The sequence below is a fragment of the Cyprinus carpio genome, chromosome B1 (genome assembly GCF_018340385.1).
Source record: "Cyprinus carpio isolate SPL01 chromosome B1, ASM1834038v1, whole genome shotgun sequence".
NCBI lineage: Eukaryota > Metazoa > Chordata > Actinopteri > Cypriniformes > Cyprinidae > Cyprinus > Cyprinus carpio.
Window position 1 is genome coordinate 20901377 of NC_056597.1, and position 26834 is coordinate 20928210.

Genomic DNA, 26834 nt, shown 5'->3' on the forward strand with positions numbered 1-26834 from the left:
AATTTTGCTTCCGAAATCATTTTTTTCTCACCATGGGTGGAAATGAATTTGCTTGGATGGATATCATATGGTGAGTGGTCCATAAACGTCATCTGTCTGAATATTAGATACGGAGATGTTGCTTCAGTCTAGCAGGAAGTGACAGATGCGTGCTGTCAAACCGACAGTCAAAGTGTCATTCTCACAGCCAATCGCCGGCCGTTTTGATTGATGTGCGCTTTATGGAAGACGCCATCTGCAGCTTGGACACATGCCACTCAAAATGGTAACAAGAACTTACAGTTTGGTCAGCTGTGTAAAACATAACACATACTGTATGACTTTAAAAAGCCAGAATGACAAGACTTATCCATTAAATATGTCAGTGCTTATCACCTCACTGACACTGGTGAAAAATGTTTGACAACTTTTTGATAAATCTGCATTAGAAGTGCAATGTGTGAACATATGGGTTTTTCTGCAGTGGTTTGCTATTTTGTGAGTCTCCTTGATCATAAGAAAGAGAATGTAATGCATCCAGTCAGAGTAATATTTTGGTTTTTAAATTGGAGCAAACTGCTCTTTTCATTGAACAGTTTCTTTTGCAGTTGCTCCATGCGATGTAAGTAACACTAAACGAACATCTAATCAATGATATCAGAGGAAAACATTATGATTTAGTGTAACATTAAACTTTACTGTCAGTGTGAAATGTTTAAGTAGTGATGAACTGCTAATAAGGGAAGTTTCAGTAATGAAAGTTACAAAGAACAACTGTAGTATGGCATTTTACAGTGTGTTTACCAGGGTACTTTTGTGTTGCCAGATTGACTGGATGTTGAGAACATTTATAATTAGATTGTGGCTGTATTTTTTTTTCAGTAGTCAATGTTTTGGGCGTCAATTATTTTTTATTTTTTTTTTTTTTCAGTTTATCTACTAGCTCTGTTCATTTTGAATTCTCTTGCTGCTAATGATGCAAGAGTATTTGAAATATAGCTTTGCTTAATCATTCAGTTTTCCACTGGTTTGGAATTAGCATGATAATCCCCTTATACTGTGTTTTTGAGGCTAATCATAGTTACTGTGTTTAATCCGTCAAACCTCTCTTTCTCACTATGTAACTCATTTATTGTTTTTCCTTCGTTTCTCCTTGTTCAAATATCTTGTACCCTCAGTTGTGCTTGGTTTACCCTTGTTAATCGCCTAAAAGTCATTTAATGAAGCATAGTGGAAAATGCTTTTCCTCTTACTGGTATGTACACATTGAAATATCACATTTTTGTTCGTAACTTGCTTTTCTACCAACAGAAACTGAAGTTTTGAGGCTTTTGTTAATAGTCAGTTGATATATACTGTGTATATGTGTATATATATATATATATATATATATATATATATAAAAACAGTAATAACATAATATAATAAAATACAAAACACAGAGACACACAGGCAAGGGCTGAATAATTTAAGACATTAAAATTGTTACAAAATAATATTACAAATGAATGCAGTTTTAACTTTCTATTCATTAAAGTTATTTTAGTTGTAATAAAATTTCACAATATTACTGTATTTTTGACCAAATAACTTCAGCCACGGTGAACATGAGACTTCTTTCAAAAACATTTAAATCTTACAGACTTCAAACTTTTGAACAGTTGTGCACAGTAAATGTATGTGGAAAGATTTTATGTAAAAAAAAAAAAAAAGACCTTTTTTTTTTTTTTTTTTTTTTTTTGTAAGGCATAAAAACAGGAACCAGAGACGGAGAATCTTAAAAGAGAGCGGCATATCCATTCCTGACAGTTTTACCTAATTAGATAGATCCTTAAAAACCAGGCGGGGAGAAGTCGGCATTAATATATGCAAACATAATGATCAGCTTAGCAGTACGTCCCCAGTTCCCATGGATCAACCCGTCTGTCTGTGTGAAAACTGAGGTTTTGCCTGCTAAAATATGAGCCTCTGGTTTAGACTGATAAATTGCAACACTCAGTAAACTCGAGTCAATCGATAAACCAAGAGCTGGCAGCACAAAGCCTTTTTACCAACAACTGCTTCAGTATTGTAGGTTGCTTTATGGCATAATTGGGTTTTAGATTTGTAATTACAGTGCATGCACACAATTCTCATCAACATTTGTGTCGTTTTGTCTCATTTCACACCGTCTTCGCCTTTAACGTTAGCCCGTAATTTCCACTGCAAATTTTAAGTCTCCCAAGAGCTACATAGACTGTCTTAATCTCAGGTTAACAACCAAAGTAATGCTAATTCACTTTGCAAACTCAATTTAGACCGTATTAAACTGTTAGTATGCTACCTTGGGCTACATACAGTACCTCAACCTTATGCTGACAACTCTTGGAAGTGTAATCAGCTTCGCATTTACTACGACAATCGAATCCACCTGAACGCTTCAGGCCTCAGGTAAATTGAGCCATCAGCTGGGCTTTCAAGACACATGGGCTGAATTACAAACTAGTGTTGGGAAACCTAGTGCTTAGCTAGTCCTTAGTCTCGCTTAAGCAGAGTTTTGACTGTCAGCATGAAGGCTGGTCCTGTTTGCAGCTTATTATGGTCAAGAACCGACAGATATGACATGTAAAGTAGCCACCACAGTTCAATCTAGCCATTAAGGTTTAGGTTATGCAAGTTGGAAGAGTCATGTCCACATTAAAGATGGCAGAAAGAAGCTCTATGGTGTATGGCAGTGAATGATTTTGATAAGATACAAAAAATACAACTATATAAAACTCATTAAATTTAAAAAACACCTTTAACATCAAAATTAAAGGGATAGTTCACCTTCGGTTGCTGGTCCCTATTGACTTCCATAGTATGGGGAAAAAAACAGCAACTAAAGGTGACCTTTCCCTTTAAGGCATTATTTTAGATACCATACATAAATAATCCTGTAGTTTGTGTAAAAATGTTGCACATGTATTCACTTGTGCTTATCCACTGGAACAACATATATTTGTATAATTTTGACTTCATATTAATTTAATTACATTTATTTCATAGCTGACTTGTCAATTTCACCAATTTGTTTGTCAGTTCTGAACTTGGTATGATGATTTCAATTTATAATCTAATTATTATTATTTAGTAGGTACAAATTTTGATTTTCTATCTCATAACTGTCATGGTATTTAATATTTTTGTATTAGCTCATAATTATGAGTTAGTAGCTCATAATTTTGACTTCTTGACTATTTCATAAGTGACTTATGCCAAGGTTTTAGCTGAAAATTATGACATTTTTGTGAACTGTGAATCAATTTTAACTTTTCATTTCATAATTTTGACTTTTTATCTCATAATAATGACATGTATTTTTTGTAATTTTGACTAGTTTAATTATATTAACCTTTAGTATATTATGACTTTTTTTTTTTCCTCCATAGTTTCAGACTCGAGTGCCTTAAAATTTAAATCAGACCTTACTAGGTGCACTTGAAAGTGGCATTGATAGGCTGTACTTCCCCTGACGGAAATCAGTACTACAGTTAGCATTACAGTATTACTGTATTTTAACTTGGTATTATTTACTGCTATTATAAATATAAGAAAATAAACTAAATGATTCAGGAATAATTTTGAATTCCTTATGCTGTTTTAAGGAGATTGTATGTTATTTATTATTCTTTTACAATAATACCTGTGGATATTGTAGTTAGCATGGTCAGTTTTTAGAAGGATCAGGTCACTCTGTACTGTATTATGATGTAGAGTGGCCAATAATCAAGTTGTGTGAGCTCTGTGTTGCGTGATGACCGTCGTTGTGCTCACACGGATTGAGCAGGACTGCGGCACATTGATATTCAGGCCACGACTCCCTCTGGTTTTAATGAGATTGCTTAAGGGCAAGGCAGAGCTAGCATGCCAGCTGCCGGTATTAGATCGCTCCAGCCTAATGAGATAAATACAGTCATTAGTGTGTGTGTGGGACTGGGAAATGGAGTACTATTGAGGCATAACGCACAGGAGACGCAACGAGAGGATGCTGGATCCAGCCGGACCCTTGAATCGCTCGTGGGGTAGTGTTTGGATCATGTAGTCACGGCTTATCTTGAGCAAACATGCAAGTACATTATGTCAGTAAACTGAAGCCCCGGGCGATATCTGTGTCAAATTAAAAAGAAATTTAGGAAACTGAGGTTTGTGATTATTCTTGACTGGAGTGTGTGTTTGTGGAAATGTAATAAGATTCTTCATTGTGAATAGACCTTGCGCTGTCGACATTGTTATTCAGATGTATGTTTATCAAGTAAATCTCATTAAAAATGTCAAGAAGTGTTCAGGTCATTTTCCACATGAAAACAAATACATATTTTCATAATAAAAATGTCTATTTTAGGACCATTTAGAATTTTTGCATTGTGACATGACAATTAAGCAAATTTTACGACTTGCCGAATTATTGTAGTAACCCTTGATAATGTGATAAAATGTAATTCTCATTAATATAATGCAAAATAACAATATTTACATTTATAATATTTATAAAAATAATTATATAATATTTGCATTACACAATATTAAATATTAACAAATTGGTATTGGTAATGTACTATTGTTAGTTTGCATCATTGTATTATTTGTTGAACTGATTTTAATTTATGCAGTAAAATATAGAATTTTCTTAAAAGGAGTTATTTGTTTTATATGTCTGTTTACGTACCCCTGCAGGACTTTTGTTGTGTTCTGTTCTGTTCTGTTCTGTTATATGTTCTGTTTTGCCTCGAGGGAGGAAGAATGTGCTTAAATATCATGAAATGAATGTCACAATGCAAAAAAAAAATTAAAAAAAGTAGTAATGTTCCTAAAATAAAATATTGTTTATATATATATATATATATATATATATATATATATATATATATATATATATATAATATATATATATATATATATATATATATATATATATATATATATATATTATATATATATATATATATATATGTATATATATATAGACTTTGGATTTCATATTGATCACCCATGTAGTAAACCAGAAGCTGCTTGTTTTTACATCTGACACTGATGTTTCATTACGTTTCATTTCATTCAACTGTCCAGAGATCATGTGATCATCTCACCCACTCTCTCTCATTATTAGCTTTATTCTTGATATAACCTTTTCCTCTTCTGTCTTTATCTGCCTGTCAGCATGGAGACCCCGCCTGACCTCAGATCAGTGCAGAAGAATATGTGAGTTTCTGAAGGTTTGGCGTGGAGATGGGCTAGTAAAATCACTGCAGGGCATTGGACACTGATACTGCTTGGTTTTGCAGGCGTGTGTGTGCGCATGTGTGTGTGTGTTTGCAGGCTGGTACATGGGGAACCAATCATTGGAGTTTCTACAGCAAATTCTGCTTTGGTACTTGGAAGTGCAGGGAGACTGTTGAGTCACCAATTATGGAAACTTAACTTTTCTCTCTTTGTCCATGCTCTTTCTTTTTTTTCTACTCTTGCTATCTTCAAACTCTCATCCAGGTTTGGGAGAAAAAACAAATCCAAGGCTAAAGAACTGGGTGCTTTGAGTGAAGAAGAGGTTGACAAGAGTGAACCTGAGATGTTTCTGTCCAAGTACGTTTTCCACTTATGTAATGTGTATTATTTAATCCACAAAGTTCAATTCTAAAAATATGCTAATTTACCAATCTGAATCTGTGGAAATGATCAAACGTGTTCTGAACTCTTGATAAATGCCCCATTGGTTTAATTGGTTGTTGTCTTATTAACACATTAAAACTCAATTTTATGTCTTTACATAGTTTGTTTTTGGGTGGTTAACTCCCACAAAAAAAAAAAAAAAAAAAAAAAAAGCTAATACTCACTAATTAATAATCATGAGAAGTCATTACGAGATAAAAAAAAAAAAGACATACAGTACAAAGTAGAAAATATGAGATAAAAAGTGGAAATGTTTTGTCATTATTATGACTAAGTATGCCAATTTTAACATTTAATCTCGAAATTGGGATTTATGTTATAATTTTGACTTTTTTATATCAAAGAAAGAATTTTGACTTTTTTATTTCATAATTGAATCTTAGACTCTAGTTAATGCTTCTGTATACGAGATATTTCTGGTTTATTCTGTTTATATTTTATTTTATATTAGAGCAGTATTTTCCAGCCCACACCAACAATACACATTTTGAATGTCTCCCTCATCTGATGCATTCATTTTAGGTCTTGGAGTCATTACTAACAAGCTGATGAGTTAAATTAGGTGTATTTGATTAGGAAGAGTTGGAAAATGTGGCTCCAGGAACAGATTAAGGAAACCTTCTTTAGAGTAAATTCACTCTAAATTCATTGATTTCAATGGGAATGGTGTATTGCAAGCATGTAGTGGAAAATAACAGGCGTTTGCAAAAATAACACCGCTGTATGACCAAAAATTTTTTTCAGTCAATAATGACCCAGCTATTTCTGCCCTAGAAAATAGATCTAACAGATCTAACACATCTCTGTCCAACAAACTCTCCAAGCTTATGTGCTTATTCATCCAAGATATCCTGAAGAACAGGTTTTTAATTCCACAGAAGTGAAAGGAGCAGCCCTGCTCCTGACCGCGCCATCTTCCCGGACGTCGAAGACGATGACCTGGACCCCAACTATGCTCGGATCAACAATTTCAGAGAACCTCCCACCTCCACTCACTCCCCCTATCCACCTGGAACTCCCACCCATAACTACTCTCAGCCTACTGTCCCCGCCCCCAGCAGAGAGCTGCCCAATGAGGACGTGCTAGAGGGGCTTTATGCAAAAGTTAACAAGCAAAGAACCACCGCTCCAAAGCCTGACAGGTGAGAACCAATCCTTTTTTATGGATACCTTGCATGAAACACCAAATATTGTAAAAAAAAAAAATAAAAAAAAAAAAAAAAATTGCTTTGCTTTTTGTTTTGTTTTTCTTTTTGTTTTTTTGTTTTGCTTTGCTTTTTGCTTTTTGCTTTGTTTTGTTTTGTTTTGCTTTGCTTTTCTTTGCTTCGTTTTGCTTAGTTTAGTTTAGTTTAGTTTAGTTTAGTTTAGTTTAGTTTAGTTTAGTTTTGCTTTGCTTTGTTTTGTTTTGTTTTGTCTTGTGTTTGACCAGTACTGATTATGTTTACAATAACCAGTAGCAGAACCATTTTTTCAGTTGTTTTATCTCTGCTTTTTGACGTATTCATTTAATTAAATAATAATAAGACAGTTTTACTACAAAAGTAAACATGCATAATAAACAGTAAAACAACAACAACAATAATAATATATTGAAATTATTATTATTGGTGTTTTACTGTTTTTATTATTATTATTATTATTATTATTATTATTATTGTTGTATTTGTAAAGAATATTATGTAAAATAATAAATTGTAGAATATTTTTAATTATTATTATTATTATTCAGTATTCATAATACATGTTTTACTGTTGTACTACTGTACAATATGTTTTTATTTTATTATTTTTTTATATATATCATTATTATTGGCCAAAATTATTATTATATAATAATAATGCATTCCTTAACTCACAAACTCCTCATGATAATCACACTGTAAAAGTAAATCACTTGAAGTTATAGTACTTGTTGAAGCTGATATCAAAGGCAGAAAACATTTTGCTTTGGCACTCTACATGCAACATACCAAAAATCCAGGCACGTCGGTAACGAACGCTTCAGCCTTTTAGTGGAATCGAGCTGAAATATTGACAGACAGGTCTGTGAAGTCATTTGTGATTTACTGTGTAGCTGTACAGTCTGTATATACAGAGGGAATGTACGTCTCACTGGTGAGTTTTAAGTCCGGGTTGAGTGGTCCCAACGACCGAGAGCATTGATTTGTTGTCTGGCGGTAATTATGCGTGAGTGTTGCAGTGTCCATGAGGACTGTGTTCATTCTTGCTCTCGTCCTACCATCGATTCGCACAAGATTATCTTCTGTGTGCTGTGCTGTCCACCGTAGCTCAGAAGAGCTGTAATCCTATCACACACACACAAGCACACAGACCCACTCTGAGAAATACACTCGGATACCTTCTTCATTTGCTGTTTGTTCCGTACAAAAATACACCACGGGAACCAAAGTTTCAGACAAAATACTATAGCTAGTAACTATAGTAGTACTACTGTAAAAATCCTGAGAAATGATTCAAACCATGTAAGAGAGTTTCTTTTTTTGAAGAAACTGGTGACTAAAACCTACTAGATCACAGACGTATTATGATATGAACTGCTGTAACTTTGGTATTTAGGCAGAAAAATATGATTGCCATGAAACTTTTTGTAAGGGCTTTCTCCTATACATCATAACATAAAAGAAACATTCATTTTCATAATGTTTGGGGAAATCAGTTGTAATTTTTTATTTTTTTTGTTCCTTTTCTTTCTTTTCTTTTTTTAATACCATAAACTGAATGATTTTCAGCATGTTAAATTTTGAACACATGACGTTTATGAGCATAGATAATATGGTAAACCAAAGTTCCCACCACAAAACCATAGTTCCTACAAATAATGTTACTACTGGCAATCATTACAGGATGTTAATCAAAAAAAAAAAATTTATTAGTTAAATAGCTTAACGATATATATTTTTTTTTTTCTAATTCAATTCAAGTTTATTTATATAGCGCTTTTCACGATACATATCGTTGCAAAGCAGCTTTACAGAAAATTGTAAGTTTCTACATTAATAATACATTAGAAAACATGGGTCGAGTGTGTGTGCGCACTAGTCTTGGTTTTCATGTCAGAGAGCAAATAAGAGAGAAAGATAGCGGGAAAGAGACGGTCAATTAAGCACAAAGTAACAGCCAGACAGATCCGCGTAGCCCCCCTCCTCATCTCACTGTCTCGTGTTCTCCAAGTGCTGATGTCTCATCTACTTTAGCAGGGTACTTAATTACCATTCTCTCTCTCGCGTGTCGCCTGACTGCTCCTAACAGCCCTTTGTTCTTGCTGGCATTTTGTGCATAATAGATGTGACTAATAAATGTTAGTGCTGATCAAACATGGAAAATAGAGCCTCGCTTTCCTTGTTTAGGAGAGTTTGAGCGCCGCAAGGCCGTTTTTCAGCAGAAATGCTGACACACAGTCAGTGGCAGCCAACAAAGCTGGACCCGGCTCCAGATATTTGGACAGCATCCAGCACTGAGGAATGGGCTTAATCGAACTAATGGCCCACCGGCCGTGTACTGTGGCCAACTCTAATTCTTTGAAGAAACTGCTGTTTCTTAACGCCTTTCCTCCACTTCTGCGTTGTTCTCCATCACTGTTGGAGCAGTAAACACTGTTAAGATGGATCTGTAGCCATTTTGCTTGTATATCTACATCTTCCTGTGAAATCAGGGGTCAGGAAGTAAGGCGCAACCCTCACAAAAAAGGGTTAGAATACTGTCCAATTTCAGCATTTCTTCTACCATAGTAACTAGAGTTTCACCCACAACATCATAATTCCTACATGGAAAATGATTATGGCCTAAAATGGTGTAAGGGGACAACTAAAGTATGACAATATTTTAACCATAATCCCGACACTCCAACTATATTTTCAAGATGTGTATCCAGTCAATCAAAGGAATGAATGAAAAGCTTTGTGTCTCATTTCCAAGAGCATTTCCTGTGGTGGTCTTGTGGCCACACGCATCTCTGACAGCCCTATCAAGACAGAGCAAGATTGCGGACATATTCATTAAGACCTCAGTGGCAGGTGTGTTTAGAAAAGGCTGTCATTTCTGATTGCAGGCCTGTGTGGTGGCATCCAGCTGGAGAAGATGGCAGCCTGTTGTCAGATCTCATTATACAGCACGTCCTGCAGAAATAAGATAGAGCTATAGAGATGAAATGAACGGGAAGCAGAGAGAAGTGCGTCACAGTTTCTGGCATTACCTGTGTGTCAATATCTATTCATTCATGGATTATTTGGCCGCTTGTGTTGACAGCTTCACCGTCAGATTGTGGATTAATTTCCCCGTCTACATTATCATATTCGTTAGTTAGTGAAAACTGGTCCAAGACCAGCATTCCTTGTCTGAGAGACAAGAAATATATATGTCTGTGTATATTTTTGTTTTATAAAAGATGTAAATGTTCAATAAAAAGTTGTTTACAAACGCCAAGCAATTTGGCAAATTAACATGTTGATACAAAATTCGATCGATGTGTCAGTTTATCTGCTATTTTACATGAAAAACATGTCTTATCCAAAAAAAGAAAAAGTATAAATTAGGTATAAAGTATAGGTTATTCGCAAATAGTTTGTTCGACCAAAACTATTGACGCAGCATCCAACATTTTATTGTCTATTGTACAAAGCCTTCTAACGTGGCTTACCCAATCATGAATATGTTTTATTATAACTTTTATTACAAAGTCCAATTTGAAAAATAATGTGAAAAGAGAAGTGTACAATATTTACAGTTTGTTTATTTATTATAATTAATCAAATTTAATATATTACATATTTCATTATAACTCAGTGTCATCAAATGTATTTAATTATTAATTGAATTGCACATGTAATTATAACTGAATATATGCAATAAATTAAATGAATTAACTGCATACCTAATTGTAATGTAATTATAAATGTCAATAAATATATTTAATTATTAATTTAATATTTACAAACCATTTGCTTCACCAAAATGGTTTTGATATCTGAACAATATTTAAAAAAAAAATGATTATGAAATAAAATAACATTATCTCTGCAGAATATTTAATATATCAATTGAAACAATATTTTATTTATTTTTTATAAATAAATATTTTAAATACATGTTTCATAATATATTTAACATACATATATTTTAAATAAGATATTTAAATAAAATATAAAAAAGTGAGAAAAAAAAGTAAAGTAAAAGTGGTAGGTGGATCCTGTTGCAGAAAAAGAAAATCCACATCCAGGCACTCACATATATAGAAATTAAATTAAATTAATACTATAAAGTAAAGTCAAGTGAAATTAAATTAAGAAATAAAATTATATAAAAAATAATTACAATGAAATGACATAAAATGACATATAAAATAAAATTAAATTTGTTTTCGAATTTGGTATGAAGGGGGTACGAAACCTTGTGAGTGATTTAGACAAAATGGGACAGCAAACATCTCTCACATTCATGACTTGACTGTAGTTAGCACTGCATTCTGTTGCTCAACACGAGCACTAATTAGCTTTACTCAGATGTAACATAAACGGGTAAATCACAGCAGGAAACGGCCCCGGTCTGTGATGATGATCTCAGATTGCTCTGTTTGTCTCAGAGAGGGAAAGGTAATATCTCCGGCTTTGCTCGCTATCATAATACACTAAATGAACTGGCGATGACAGCCGCTCTTCAGCCGCTCTCTCTTTTATGTGTGTTTAACCATCCATGTAAATGTGTGGTATTTTTTGCACTGTATTCTGTTTCCCTGTGTTCCTTCAGCCAGTCCCTCTAAAGCACTCCAGGTCGGCTCCAGTCCTGTAACTAATATGAATATGATGCATACATGCTCAACGGGAGCTAATTAAACATTGATGGTGTTTCTCATTCAGAGGGTCATGTGGACTCTCAATCAGAATGGCAGCTCTAATTGCGTTCTGTGGGATTAGATAATGGATGCTGTTCCTGCTCCGCTTGTCCTCCGCCAGCTGCTGGAGTGCCAGAGATCGCTGCCTCTAGTATTTTCAATTATTTTGAAGTTGCCAACATCTGTGGAAGAAGTTTCTAGAAAGTTATACATTTGTAATTTATGTAAGATCAGTATAATGTTCTTTTGGTACAGCTGTGTGTTTTTTGGTCGTTTATTATAACACTTCCTGGTCAATGCAAATGTTCAGATTTATTTAGTTTTAGTTATTATGACTAATAAACTTAATTTAATTGCATATGTAATTAAATGTATTTAATTACTTAACTGCACATATAATTATAACTGAATATGTCATTACATATATATAGGATTACATGTGCAATTTAAATATTAATATTCACATTCGTTTATTTTATTGTACATGTAGTTACATATTCTAAGTATATGTAAATTTGTGTTAATGGTGCTGTGGAGAGCAAATTTGATTGGTAGAGATTTTTTCTCTCTCTCTCTGTATGGTTAAGTGGTGCTGTACTATTCAGTTGAAGTAAAAGTTGAAGCTGTTTAAAAGTTGATTTTATAATGCTAGTTCTGCTCTGAATCAATACATGCCCTTAGGTTACATGTGTGTTTATGGAGCTTACAGATGGATAATTCAATGCACTGAATTTTACATCAAGTGCAGTTTATTTTAGCTGCATTTGATTTAGAAATCTGACAAACTGAGTTGCATATTAAACACTCTTCAAACAAAACACTTTTTAAAAGATGAGACAGATTTACGTAGGATAAATGAATACGGTTTATGCTGTGGTGACTTATATTTGCTATTAAATTTAATAAATGAAAATGAGAAATGTTGCTGAATGTCACTGAATACGTTTATGTTTTCATAATTTATTTTATTTCATTATTTAAGTTACAAAAAAGTTTTTTTTGTTTTTTATGATTTTAGTTTTAGTTAACTGTAATAACCCTGATTACAGTTTGTGTAAGGTCACTGGTGAGGATGTTTTCCAGAGTGTTTTATCTGTGTTGTTTCTCTGTCTGTGTGTTGCAGTAATGAAGAGCGATTGCAGCAAATCAGGAATCAGCTTCAGCAGGTGAGACCGGCTCCATCCTACGATGACCTGAGCGCCCGAAGACGACCGGAGTACGACCCTTCACGAGTGAGTACTGCATGCTGTCTTGTTTTCTTTCTTTCTTTCTTTCTTTCTATCTTTCTTTCTTTCTTTCTTTCTTTCTTTCTTTCTTTCTTTCTTTCTTTCTTTCTCTTCTGTCAGACAGGAAGTGACAGACTGAGTTCTGGCTGCTTTCTCAGGCACTGATTCAGAGCTCAGATTATCGGGGTTCATCTCGCGCTGTGTTTCGGGCCAGATCTAAAGTACTCAGACTAATCTGTTCATCTGCTCAGACTCAGCAGGGATCTGCTCACTGCACAGCACTGTTTTCCTGCTCACTGCAATAATTATTATAATGTGATCTTTTAATACTACAAACCTAATGCCATATTTTGTGAGCTACCGTATTGTTTTGTTTTAATACAAAATGGAACATCCTATAAAATTTCCACATACAGGAAGTGATATCACTTGCACCCTTTCTACAGCAAGATGGGTAAACAATACCATTCCATATACTTTTTATTTATTTATTTATTTATTTTCGACTACATTTGTTAATGCATTCAGCGCTATTACTGGAAGTGTACGTATGATCAAACTAACGTTTTTCTTAAATTTTTGGTATTTTTTTTTAATCTAAAAAACAACATTTGGTTCCAAACTAACTAGTCCCTACTGTAGTCCCTACTACTAAATAAATGTTTGTATTTCTTTAAAGGTTATTTATATACAAATTTATATTCTATTTTATGGTCTGTTACATACAATATACAATTTTATATTCTATTTTATATATATATATATATATATATATATATGTGTGTGTGTGTGTGTGGGTATATATATATATATATATATATATATATAGATATATATATATATTATATGAATGTATGTATTTCTTTAAAGGGTATTTATATACAACTTTATATTCCATTTTATTTTTTGTTACATACAGTATACAGTTTTATATTGTATTTTATATATATATATGTGTGTGTGTGTGTGTGTGTGTGTGTTTTGCTGGAAACAAACAAATCTTTTTAATTTTATTATGATCCTCCTTTTTATTTTTCACTTCAGTCTTTTTTTAGAAAATAAATTGTCAATTCCAGTTTTGTACTTTAAGTGCCACTTTTAAAAGTGCACTTTCAGACATTATTGTGTTGTAATTGTGTGCGTCTGTGAATTCCTTGGCAACTTTGAGAACTTCAAACTCAACTTTGAGTTGCTCTTTCACCCTTTAATCATGTCAGTTTCTCTTTTGCTCTGCCCTGCAAACTACAACTACTTATTTCCATATATCCCCACCTTTCTATTTCAGCCCCTTTGTGTCTTTTTTGGAGTAGTTTTGCTGTGAAATTGAAGGTTTGCTATATTTGTGGTATGCTCTGCATGAACCCAGATGTATTTTTAGATCCTGATGTTGTGTAGTTAGCATGTTCTCTAGGTAGTAGTTTGTGTGGGTGTGTGTGTGTCGCCCAGAGCTTTAAGTGATCTGACCCGTCCCTCGACATCCTGCACCTACACGCCGCACTGCTGGGCACACATGCCAATTCAGCTGCAATAATCCTCCTAGCATCCCGTCATGTTTTTATATCCATATGACAACAGCACGTCTCAGTATCATCTTGGTCTTAATGTGTAAATCAAGGGCTGTTTATCAGTAGAAACTCCCAGACACGTCTCGCTTAATAAATAACTAAAACACTATTAATAAATAACTCTTTGTATCATTAAGGAAGCAAGATATGCACATCTCGCCGTCTGATCCCCGCGTTTGTCTCGTTTGGTGGCCTCCTCCCACTGCATTATGGGAATCTGTCATGCTGATGATGCTCAGGCATGAGAGTTTCATTAGCAGTCTCTTTCCAGCCATAAATATAAGACAGGCCACAAAGATGATTTACCTTTCCACAGCAATAGCTATAGAGATGTTAATTTAACTAGAGTAATGAAATCAAAACAATAGACAATTGCACACCTAATTATTATTTATTCTTTTTTAAAGACGAATCATGATAATCATATTGAAAAGAATAGTTCAACTATATTTAACTGTTCCCTTAAAAGCGATAATTTACCCAATTGTCATCATTCACCCTCATGTCACTCCAAACCAGTTTTATTTTAATATTATTTATATACTATTCTATTATAGTATTAATTAATCTTTTTTTATTTTCTTTCCTTTTATATTTTTATTTGAATTAATTTTTTGTTGTTACATTCTTTTCACTTTTTTTATATTTCTGTATACCTATATTTATTTTATTTTACGAATTTTAGTACTTACAGTAAACTTGTGTTTTTCATTTAGTTGCAATTCAACTAACTGAATATTAATATGAGGGGCTTTTTTCGTAAGTTAATGGGGTCCAATATTGCCCAGTGTCTTTTAAAATATCTTCTTTTGTATTTGTCAGAAGAAAGAAAGTCATACAGGTTTGGAGCAGCAATGTAAATGCTGACAAATGTTTATTTCTGGGTGAACTATACTTTTTTGTGTTAAAATAGTATCAAAAACACTTGTTCTACTTGCTTGCTACCTTTTAACAGTTTTTGCACTCTTTTTGCACCTTGCTTAAAAAAATAATAAAAGACAAATGGGTCATCCAACATGATGTTATGAAAACGTTACTGTGCGAGACATGAGATTTATTATGGATGAAAGACAATAAAATATGAATAAAAACCTGCTGAAACAGTAGGAAAAGAAGGGGAAACAGAAAGACAGAACCACCAAAATGAGAAAATTGTACAGTTACGCACAAATCCATCCTAGAAATCACAAGGTTTGAAAATGGCAAGGGTGACAGTCAGTCGTTCTCTTCTGGGCCACTTTAAAACAAAAACTCAATCTAAATTGGAACCAAGGCTTTTTTTCAGAAGCACTTATCGGATCCCTGAACTCTGTCATTACAGCGCCCGGAGCCACGCTCCCGTCCACCCAGATGTCCAGCACTTCATTTTCCAGAGATTGAAGGTTGTGTCCAGGGCTCAGCAAAGTTTACAATTATAGTTTATATGATTACACACATCTGCTAAAAAAGCCAACTTCATTGAGACTTTCCAGGAACGACTGCTTGAAAAATAGAAGCTCTGGTGCTGGAAGGAAAGTGACGTATCCAGTGTCTGATCTTCCTTGCATGGAACACTTTTGTTTTTGTTAAATGGTTATAGGTTAGAGTTGATTTTGATGGTTTTGCAAAATTAGTGCATGCAGTTTTAATGCACTGAAGCAAATTGACATCACGTGTTCTAATTAACGGTGTAATGATTAATCAGAGTTTTAGTAGTAGATAGTATTGCATTCCTTTTGAAATTCAGTTTTTAAATTTTATTGAAATAACTTTTCATTACAAGTCCGTATGCATAATGTTAGGCTATGTAAATATACTCTTATTCAGACCAATCTAAACTATATTTATGGCCGCCGTTAAACCTATTTAATTAAAGTCTAATCCGACTTTGTCCTATTTATATTGATGAATGGTCAAAAAATACCATTCGGCTTTTTCCATAGAAAATCATCCACTTTCATGAAGCATTGCAAATGTCATAATCAAATTAGTCTTCATACGCTTTTAAAATGCTTTGTAACATAGATTATTTTGACATTTTAGAATTTGAATTAAATGTTTGGGATCATGAAAAAATATAATTTTAAATTGTAATTATATTTTGAGAATATTATTGTTTTTACTGTATTTTTTTAATAAAATAAATGCAGCCTTGGTCCATACAATACTTTCAAAAACGTACAGTCTTACCAAACCCTAAATTTTGAATTGAAGTGTGTATACATATAATCTATGGCTATAAATTGATAGTTTTCTATTGAACCATTGTTTTTTTATTTTTATTTGCAATGCTTCGTTGAATCGAAATTAAATACCCAGTCCAGTACCTTCATCTCTGTCGATTTGGTCATACTATTTTGCAATTGTAATGTCGTGATTTATCTTGGAGCCGCTTTTAATGGTGACTGTAGAGGAGCAGCCCTAGCATAAGGGCATTAAGTCATTTATTCATTGAGAAGTGGCAGTTTACTCAGAAATAGATGAATGAATATGTGAAATGAATAGAAGAAAGACGAATGGTTGCTGTCAGAATAACAGAAGAAATGGAGAAGGACGTTCAGGCCAACATAAGGACTAGCATGTGGCGTAGCCGCACACACACACACGCAAACACAGCAGGGACTGTGGGGTATGATTCATTAACAACAGAAGAATTTAATTGGATTACAGACTGGTGTGTGTGTGTGTGTGTGTGTGTGTCTCAACTCATCTATGATCTCATACTCGCACAAAAGGGCTGAACCAGTAGAGAATTTTTGACCAATACCAGGAATAATTATTAATTCATTATTAGTGCGAGCATCACTGTTACTACTGCTCATATTAAGGGTTGTTGATTTGAACAAACCCCTAAATGTCTGTGCTGTGAACAGAAGATTGTGTGACTTGTTGAGAGGAGGTATGCTGTTACTCCTAAAAATGATCAGGAATTCAGGTTAATGTCTTGGTTGCAACCTATGTCCTTTTGTGTTGATCCTTTAGGGTTTATTTTGACATTTCACTTTTTTCCGGACCTATACTTGGGAGATGAAGTTGGAAAGTTGGGAAAGTTTCAACATACAAAAAATTACACACTTCTCCAATGCTTAGGCTGTATTGTAGATACATTGCACATCTCTATTTTTAAAAGTCATGCTAATACTTTTAAATTGACGCGAGACCAGCAGATCCAGAGCGAAATGTGAAAAGCAGCTTGCAATGACAGAGAGGAAATAGGACAGATGCAGAGAACTAAAGAAAAGAGACAGAAGGAGAGAGAGCGGGAAGATGGAAAATTAAGACGGTTGTCATTCTGATTGTTATCCTCTCTTCCTCGCAACAGAACAGCTTGAGACGAGCATCCTGGCCCTGTCAGGTCTAATTAAGCCAGCATCTGCATCTCCAAACGCACGCGTCTGCTTGATGGGCAGCCGTGACGGCCAAGTGTAAAAGATTGAGTGACAGCGACTAGGTGGCTCTCCACAGAACCCACAAATAATCCCAAATCCTTAAACCAGGTGCTTGGCATGTCAAAACATATCAACATGAGCTCACTGAGATAAATTAAGAGTGAAGGAAAGCGAGAAAGGCAGGGATGGACAGGGAACAACAGGCCTTGACTCATCTTTGCTCTAGCAAGCAGGTCACATCTTCACCAGAAGGTCGAACACGAGTGTTGCAGGAAGGCCAACTCATATCACAGAGCCGTAGCCTTTGTTTGAGAACAGGAAACGGTGGTCGGGAATCTGAATGAAACCACTAAAACAAAAAGGAAAGAACGGTGGGAGGGAGCCATCGAGAGACCTCAGGGGAGAAATGAGCAAGGACAGAATAATAACCGTGTCCCTGATTCTTTATAGGGACTTAAAAATGTTTTGCTCTTTGGTGGAGGGTTATGGCAGTTTAGGAGTAAGCAGCAAATGTGATTCATACATACAAAGCTTTAATACGGTTTTGACTTCCCTAACATTTTCTACTTATTTCTTTTTATACAGTCAGACATTTCACTGTCAGTCTGTGTATTAGTGGTGAGATTTTACCATGAATCTTTCTGCAGTTTATATTGTTAAACCTGTAGGTGTCGACAAGTGACTCACTACTCATTCATTTAACTGATTGTTCAAATACACTGAATCATTCAGGAATGAAACAAGTCTTTAAGAGCGAGTCACTGAATCACTCAACCTATTTGCGCAAAAACACGGAGCCATTCAGAAATAAAGCAAGCAATGTTTTTATGAGTCATTGAATCACTCACCTGATTCATTCGAAAACACTGACTCACTCAAGAACTGGTTCAATTAATCACTATTCATTCTAAAATACAGATTCGTTTTGGAACGAATTCATTGAACCACACAACAGATTTACTCAAAAACTCAGAATCATTCAGGAATGAAGCAACCACCAAAACACACTAGCAACCACTTATTAATGCCCTAGCAATCACCCAGAATATCCAAACAACCAATCCAGAACATCCTAAAAACCACCTATGAACAACCCATCAACCACCCATTAATGCCTTCGTAACCATGTAACACACACTAACAACCACTCAGAACATTCTAGCAACACTCTAACAACCACCTATCAACACTCTAGAAGCACCATAGCAGCCACCTATTAATGCCATAGCAATCACCCAGAATATCCAAAAATATCCCATCTAGCAACCACACAGAATATTCTGGCAACCATCTAGAACACCTTAAAACCCACCTATCAGCACCCTAGAAACCACCTATGAACAACCCATCAACCACCCATTAATGTCCTAGCAACCATCTAACACAACCTAACAACCACTTAGAACATTCTAGCAACATCTGCAACACCCTAAACTTTGACTATTAACAACCCTTCAACCACCTATTGATGCCCTAGCAATCCCTCAGAGTATCCAAACAACACCCAGAACATTATAGCAACCACATAGAACATCCTAGCAACCATCTACAGCACCCTATCAACATCCTAGAAGCTACCAATTAACAACCACCTTGTAATGCCCATGTAAAGTACACCAACGACCACACAGTACTTCCTAGCAACCATCTACAACACCCTAGAAATCACGCAGAATGCCTTAGCTGCCACATACTGTATTCACACACTAGCAACCACCCTAAGCAAGTGACTGAGTCATTGAATCACTCAACCGATTCATTCAGAAGCACCACTACTGTTTGGCTTTGTATGGAATTATTGTTCTATATAATGTTTAGCGTTACAATCGAAGAAACGTAGTTGTTGACATTGATGAATGACTAGCCTATTCGTGTCATATCCAGTCACATTTCACATGTATGTCATAGATACTGTGGGTCGCACATCACTTGAGTGCTAGATGGCAAAAGCAGCTCTCTTGCACTGAGTTGAGCTCGATACATGAGGAGGTCATGACCAGCCTCCTACAGCCTTGTGTCTAAATTACCCTCTCAAAATGGTTTCACCATCTGCTGCTAACAAGCCTGGGCCGTCTGAGCGGCACAACCATGGCTTCTCAGGGCACGTTAGAGGGCATTGGGCCATGACAGCACTACATCAAAGATCAGAATACCACACACACCACGCCATGGAGACTCTAGGGAGAGAATCAACAAGCGATAGGATCACGGCGTGTTTAAGACGTGTTTGTTTTAGTGCTGAAGTGGAGTATGGTGATGGCTTTGTGGAAACTTTGACAAAAGTAACCCGTCTACCTTGCAGTGACTTTAAACAGTGATGTGAACCAAAGCTTTGCCAACTAAATGAGCCTTACCTAAACCAAACTAAACTAAGATATTGTGTTCAGTAGATGATTTGTTTAAATAAACACTTGCTAAATCGGGAGTCATGAAAACCTGCAACCTTCAAGCAGCTTCACAGTATGTTTAGAGAACTTTTTTAACACAGGAATTTTTTTTTTTTTTTTTAATTACTGAATTGCAGTTTGGAGAAATTCTGTAGGTAATGGTATTCTGGGAAATGAAGTGATCTTGTTTATGTAAATTGAAAGTACATTTACTAAATATAAAGAAATATATACATTTAAGTAAATGTGTCTTGGTGAAATTTTAAACAGGTCTATCTCTCTGTAAGGACTATACAACTCCAAGACTTTTAAAACTAAAAAAAAAAACCTAAAAAAAAAAAAAATAGCTTGATAGCAGTTAAATTAATTTATGTGAATTGTCTTTAAACACATGAAACTGAATTGGAATTATCAGTAGAATTTACTGAATTACAGTTTTTTTTAATAAACTGAAAGTTAATCTATTAAATATAAATAAAAAAATACATAGATTTAATGTAAAAAAAACTTAAAACGTTATTGGTAACATTTTAAACAGATCTGTTTGTTTTTAAAGGACTGAATCTTAAACTTAAAGACGTTTTATGCTAGTTAAAAACTACTCTTATTTCTAGTTTCTTTGAATTTCATTTCAAATTTTTATTCCACTTCCTTATTTTCAAATGGCAATTTCTGCATCCTGTTCACAACCATAATGCAATTCAACTTCAACGAGCTGGAGGAAGAAGCTGTAGTTTTTATATTTGAGAAAATGTGCTCTTATTTTTTAATGAAGTGCCAGGCTGTTTAACTTGCTTTCACGGCCGTGGTGTATAAAAGAAGTGTGTCTGGTGAAGTTTCTGCTACACACACACACACACACACACACACACACACACACACACACACACACACACACACTCAGCTGAAGTGATGAAGCACAGCAGAGGTTTGGGGACATTACTCACAGCTTGAGTTTCACATGGCAAACACTGAGCACAGTTTGTGTTTGTTGAGAAGTGTGATAAGCTTGAGTCCAACCACAAAACTTCAATCCAGACTGCCATTTCCCTCTGGAATAGAGTTTGACTCTGAGCCCAAATCAATGGAATCTCATTACCAAAAAGTTATGATAAAGAACAAAAGTTACTGAGGACTTCAAATTGGCTCCCGTCAAGTTAGTGGTAAACCTGCCAGGTTTGCGTGGAATGTGCGTTTGTCCATTACACGGACAACATACGTATAATACAGCACCCTTCCTACCCAAAAAAAAAAAAAAAAAAAGTTTTGGAAATGGCAATTTTATTCTGCAAGGATGCATTAAATTGTTTAAACGGACATGTAAAGCCAGAAATGTTTGTTGAGCAGCAAATCAGCTTATGGAGTAATGATGCTGAAAATTCAGCTTTGCATCACAGAAATAAATTACATTTTAGAATATATTCAAATACAAAAAAAATACATTAAAAAATAATAATAACCCAAAACATTACAACATTAACTCTAAAAACAAGAAAGAAACACAAAAAATGGTGAGCATAAGTTACTACTTTTAAAAATATAAAAAAAAACGAATCTTATTTTTTTTAAAGGTGGTGTGTATATACAGTATATCGAAATATTTAAATGTATGGATACAATGTTTTTTGCCATTTTATAATTTGTGTATTATTTAATTACTATGTGTAACGTAAATGTTTATTGCCAAGCATCTTATATTTTTTGTTTTTTAAGTATAAAAAGTCCCAGTGAGCTCCAGGTGACCTTGTCCTTCATGCTGTACTTCTCTGTGTTTAATCAAACTCCGCAAACACATGCGTCTAATCTCTCTGCATCTGTACGCATGATTGGCGTATGCCTATTTGTAAACGTTTACACGTTTGTTGTGGCGAGTGTTTGCCGTCTCAGTCGAGTTCGTCGCGTAACATGCACGTTTCTCAGCTTCTCAGCATTCAGAGCAAAGCACGAGTCCTTCATCCGTCCACGCAGCCGTTTTGATCTGATAACAGCACCGCAAAGACTCAACTGGTTTTTGGCAGCCTGGTTGCCATGGTGCCCCAGTGACCCCCCTTTGGTGAGGTTTAGCAGGGTTGAGCGGGTTTTGTTGATCCTTTTTGACCCCACAGGGTAAAACTCGCCCAGACCACCAAGCCTGCCATGGCAAAGTTTCAAATTCTCTCTCTCAATTGGAGTCAAGCGTCTGGCAGCAAGCCCACGTCTTGTCCTTTCTTCCTAAAATGCTAATTACCCGCTGAAGATCAATCGCCTGTGCCCGAGATAACATCTGTGGGCACTGAAGAGAAACATGTGGGTAATGTGGAGGATCCAAAAATCGCTGAAGTCTCTGGTGTTTTGTAAAAACCGGCCCTATATGGAAGCAACAAGTTAGCGTTTAAACATCCAGTAATTTTATTGCTTAAAGAATACGCACATTTGATTCAAATGTGTTTTACATCAGATGTGTTATTATCAGATATTTTAAATATAGGTTGACCTCTACATTGAAACCTTGGGTCTTTGCTCCCAATAGTGAGATCTGATCTGTGAAGAAAGAAAAGTTGGAGAGAGAGAAGCGATAGAATGAATATTTCCATCTGTGACAATAGGCATGACTGATCACCTGTACGTCCAGAATAGACGGAATAAAGAATGAAAGGACCAGAGGAAAGCGAGGAATTGTATATCGTTCTGATCATTTGGCGTGCACAGCGGTCTATCATTCCCACAATCATCTCTCGCTTCTCTAAATGTGACCTTTACGCCGCGTGCGCCTCATCATCTCTCTCTCTTACTCTCGGTGACATTCGATCCCTGCGAGACACCTTTGTGTTTAAAGATCACACTTAGCATGCAGGGTAGTGCTCTGGGCCGCCATTACACGCGGGAGGACGTGCACTTATAAATGCCTCATTGAGACAAATGCCACCATTTTCCTCTCATAGTCCCCAGAAATGAGCTGCCCTTCTTTACATAATGCCTCTAACCTTCATCTGTCAGGAGCTGCCACACGCAGCACTCCCACAATCCCACTGCGGTCATATGAGACTACTGTTAAACCCTGCCATGTGTATCTAACGCAAGTTATTTCTCTTACACAAGCTCGCAAAGTCTTGGAATAGTCGCGTAAGCTTTAATTATTCATTGTACTCATAACAAAACCATAGGAGATGTAATGGGAAAATAATGCATCCAATTTGCCTTCATGTTTGCAGAGGCAAAAAATGCATTAAAAATCAAGTAACATGTTTGTCATTGCCTGTCTGTGTTCTGCACTTTGAGGGTCGTGCTAACTTGAAGTTAATAGCTCATACTGACGGTAATTATAGTATTAAATGGGGTAGTTATATAATTCATGAATCCTGCATATATTAAGTATAACTGTTTTGGAGGGGGGATCTTATTACATCTAGAGGGTGAGGAAAATGGTCATGCTGAAAACTTTCTCTGAAGACACTGACCTCTTTTCTTCACTAAATCAGTCGAGCTGCATCATTTGTCTCTCTTGTTTACTCTTTTCTCCCGCTCTTGTTCTCCTTGATTTATAGTCGTCATACAGATATGATGTGAATTGATCTACTGCATCTTCATTATATATTCTAGATTCAGTGCACACTACAACTCTCAAGCTTACCGCCTTTTGTTGTCTTAAGTCTGAGTTTGAGTTTTAAGCAAAAGACCCACATTGTAGTGTATGCTCTTATGAGACACCGTGACTAGTCAAAGTACTGGTTTAAAATTTGGCCAAGTTGTGTTAGGATTAAACATCTTGAACTTTTTTTTTTCCAAGTCATAAACATGTTAAGCAAAATCCTTTTGATTTCACTCTTCATGAATGCTGCTGCTCAGAAATTTGGGGTCAGTAAATTTTGTATTTTTTTTTTTTAAGAAATTGATACTTTTATTCAGCAATAAAACATTCCATTGATCAAAGGTGACAGTAAAAACATTTAAAATGTTACAAGATTTTATTTTAAATAAATGCTTTTCTTTTGAACTTTCTGTTTGCCAAAGAATCCAGAAAAAAAAAAATAATAATAATAATTAAGCAGCACAACTGCTTTGAACATTGATAATGATTTGTAGTAGAGTAATGATGGAGTAATAGAGTAATGATGCTGGAATTCAGCTTTGCCATCACAGGAATAAATTACCTTTTAAAATACATTATAAATATGTTATTATACAAAATATTTATAGTAATAATAATCATATTTTGTTGCCTCTTAGATCAAGAGACTTCTTTTTAAAATCAATAAAAAAATCTTACTGATCCCAAACCTTTGAATGGTTGTGTATGTGCACATCCTGTATGTGTGTCTCTTCACATTTTGACATTAAAAACAGAGACAAATTAAGTATAAACATGGTTTTCATAATGCAAAGGTTTCATAGTCACCAATGCTTTCTTCCATGTGCTGTTGGTAGTGTACAGAAATTACACTCTTCACCTTTAAAACCACATCTAAATGTCACATTAGAAGATTGTGACAATCTAATTCTATTTCTATGTGCTTCACAGATCAGAGGGCCTGATCCACGAATGGTTCCCAGATACAATGACTCCGATCGACTGTACGCCACCGTGCCCAGGTAAGCCTGCGTTTGCGTGTGTATTTTCTCTTGTGCTTAGGTTTGCATGTTCTTGTACCATATGCTGGACATATGTGGCACTGCTGGATATGGAGAGTCAACAAAACAAGACTGGGGAAGGTGGAGGGGACTTCCCTTCCTTCACACACACGCTCAGTCTAATCCTCTTTCAGCCCCCTAATTAAATCTTGAGTGGTTGCCTTCCGAGTGCTTTTCTCATCCCGGAATATTCACCTGATCTGCTCCCAGAGGACCGGAATTCAAAGAGGAAGCTGGGAATGCTATCCTGGCTCACATCCCGGGTTCTTAAGTGCTTCAATCATTCTCCTTCAGGAACATACACAGATATGACATGGCTCAACTGTGGCCTTCCGAATATTGGTAGCTCACAGTAGCTATGTTTCCATCCACCTATTTTTATGTGCATTTTGGATTATCGCCTAAAAAAAACGCTGGATGGAAATGCCAGTATGAGCTTAAATTCTAAAAATGTGCATAAAAAATGTATACGCACAACTGAGTAGGATAAACTTTTTATCCAATAAGAAAAAATGCGCATAAACTACAATGGAAACACATTTACCGGGAAAAAAAATTCCACCATGTGCATTGAAAAAGTCATGTGACTTTGCAGGATAACTTGACTAACCAGTGGACCGATCTCGTTCACAGCATCTATATGTTGTTTTGGTCGTTCTGAAATGCCTGAGGAAAGTCTGTCATCAAAGTATTTCTGTATAATTACTGTCTTACATGACTGCGCTCCCAAACAGCAGGCATCCACCTCTAAAAGCAATGACCGCATTTATTGTGTTACGTCTGCTCTGAAGCGCAAGTAATTTATTACATATGCAAACTATTATATTCAGTGGCTTCTCCTAGTTTTCTTAAATATATTTAGTGCCAGTTTATCAGGAAGTGACGATTTTGTTCTCTTTGATTGTTGGATGGAAGGGGTGCTTTATTCGCCAATGTTTTATGCGATATTTCAGTTTTGCGCATAGGTTAAATTTGCATCTTTGGATGGAAACATAGCTAGTGTAAGAAAAATGGTTTTGGTCCACATTAAAGGGCAGCTAAAGCCAAATTTGTATCTTATAGCACTCTGATTATTATATAGATCATGATTGATATCTTGCAATTCATGGATATGTCCACTAAAACGAACAACATAACAGTAGTTGAGGAACAACAAAGCAGCGTTTAGTTATGTTTTTTAAATGATTTTTTCTTACCCAAGAACACAAATTCTGTCATCATCAGATGTTTTGAAAATAGTTTTTTGTTCATACAATAAGAAATTTTGTGGGATCCTATGTTGTTTAAACACCAATATTCTGCAAAATATCTTCTTAGATTCTGTCAGCACCAGATATGTCCAAAATAAATTTCAAATGCAAAAATAAATAAATATTTCCTAATGATGTTGCTAATCACAAGAAAGAAGCATTAGCATAAACTGTTTTCTTAATTAAGGTTTCTTTTTGTGGTGGACTTTGAGGAGAATTTTCTGAAGAAAGTTACTTAAAGTGCGTTAAAACTGCATTTTGAGATCTTGTGAACCTAAATGCTAAGGAATACAAAATAAAGGTACCATTTTTGTATGGACATTTACCATGGTTTTGTTTTTTGTTTCGTTTTGTTTCGTTTCGTTTCGTTTCGTTTCGAATGGACCATAGTTAAATCATGGATCTTGAGAGTGGATATGACATAAATGGTAATAATCTACTTAGACTTTATCATATAATTTATCTAGATTTGGAGCTTTCAGTCCTTTCAAAATCCACCCAAATCCACACCAAAGCATATTTTCAAGAACTTAGACCTGTAAAACACCTACAATTGAGACATCAGAGCGAGTTGAACAAAGTTTTCCTTTGCATATGAAATCATTTATTTGTACTTTTCTCAGGCTCCACATCTTGTTTTGATATTTTTTAGCCAAAAATAAACTCCCACCTCAGCCCTCCTGCGGCTCCCAGCTCTCCCCGAAGCAGCGGTGCCTCCCCGAAGCCCCGATGTATTCATAAGAGCGGACTATTTAAATGAAATGAAATACATTTTTCAGGGTTGAACTTTGTGCTGTGGTTCCCTCAGGGTGCTCATTCAGGCCCTTTTCCTTTCAAATGACTGTGCTCCGTTACATTAGCATATATTTCCCTGTGCGCCGTCTCGCTCTCTTGCTCTCCCTGCGTGTGTATGTATGA

General features: G+C 35.3%; 1 protein-coding gene across 4 annotated transcripts in view; it reads left to right on the forward strand.

The window, feature by feature from the left end:
* Window positions 1-26834, forward strand: part of LOC109112447 (partitioning defective 3 homolog B-like) — a 142768-nt gene that overhangs the window by 107548 nt on the left and 8386 nt on the right. For 3 of the 4 annotated variants that reach the window (XM_042716992.1, XM_042716993.1, XM_042716996.1), the window contains 5 exons: window positions 5158-5199; window positions 5485-5577; window positions 6543-6806; window positions 12636-12744; window positions 24557-24627. In XM_042716992.1, coding sequence (XP_042572926.1) covers window positions 5158-5199; window positions 5485-5577; window positions 6543-6806; window positions 12636-12744; window positions 24557-24627 — 579 coding nt within the window. The remainder of the gene's footprint in view (window positions 1-5157; window positions 5200-5484; window positions 5578-6542; window positions 6807-12635; window positions 12745-24556; window positions 24628-26834) is intronic. The other variant, XM_042716995.1, reaches the window with a different exon arrangement.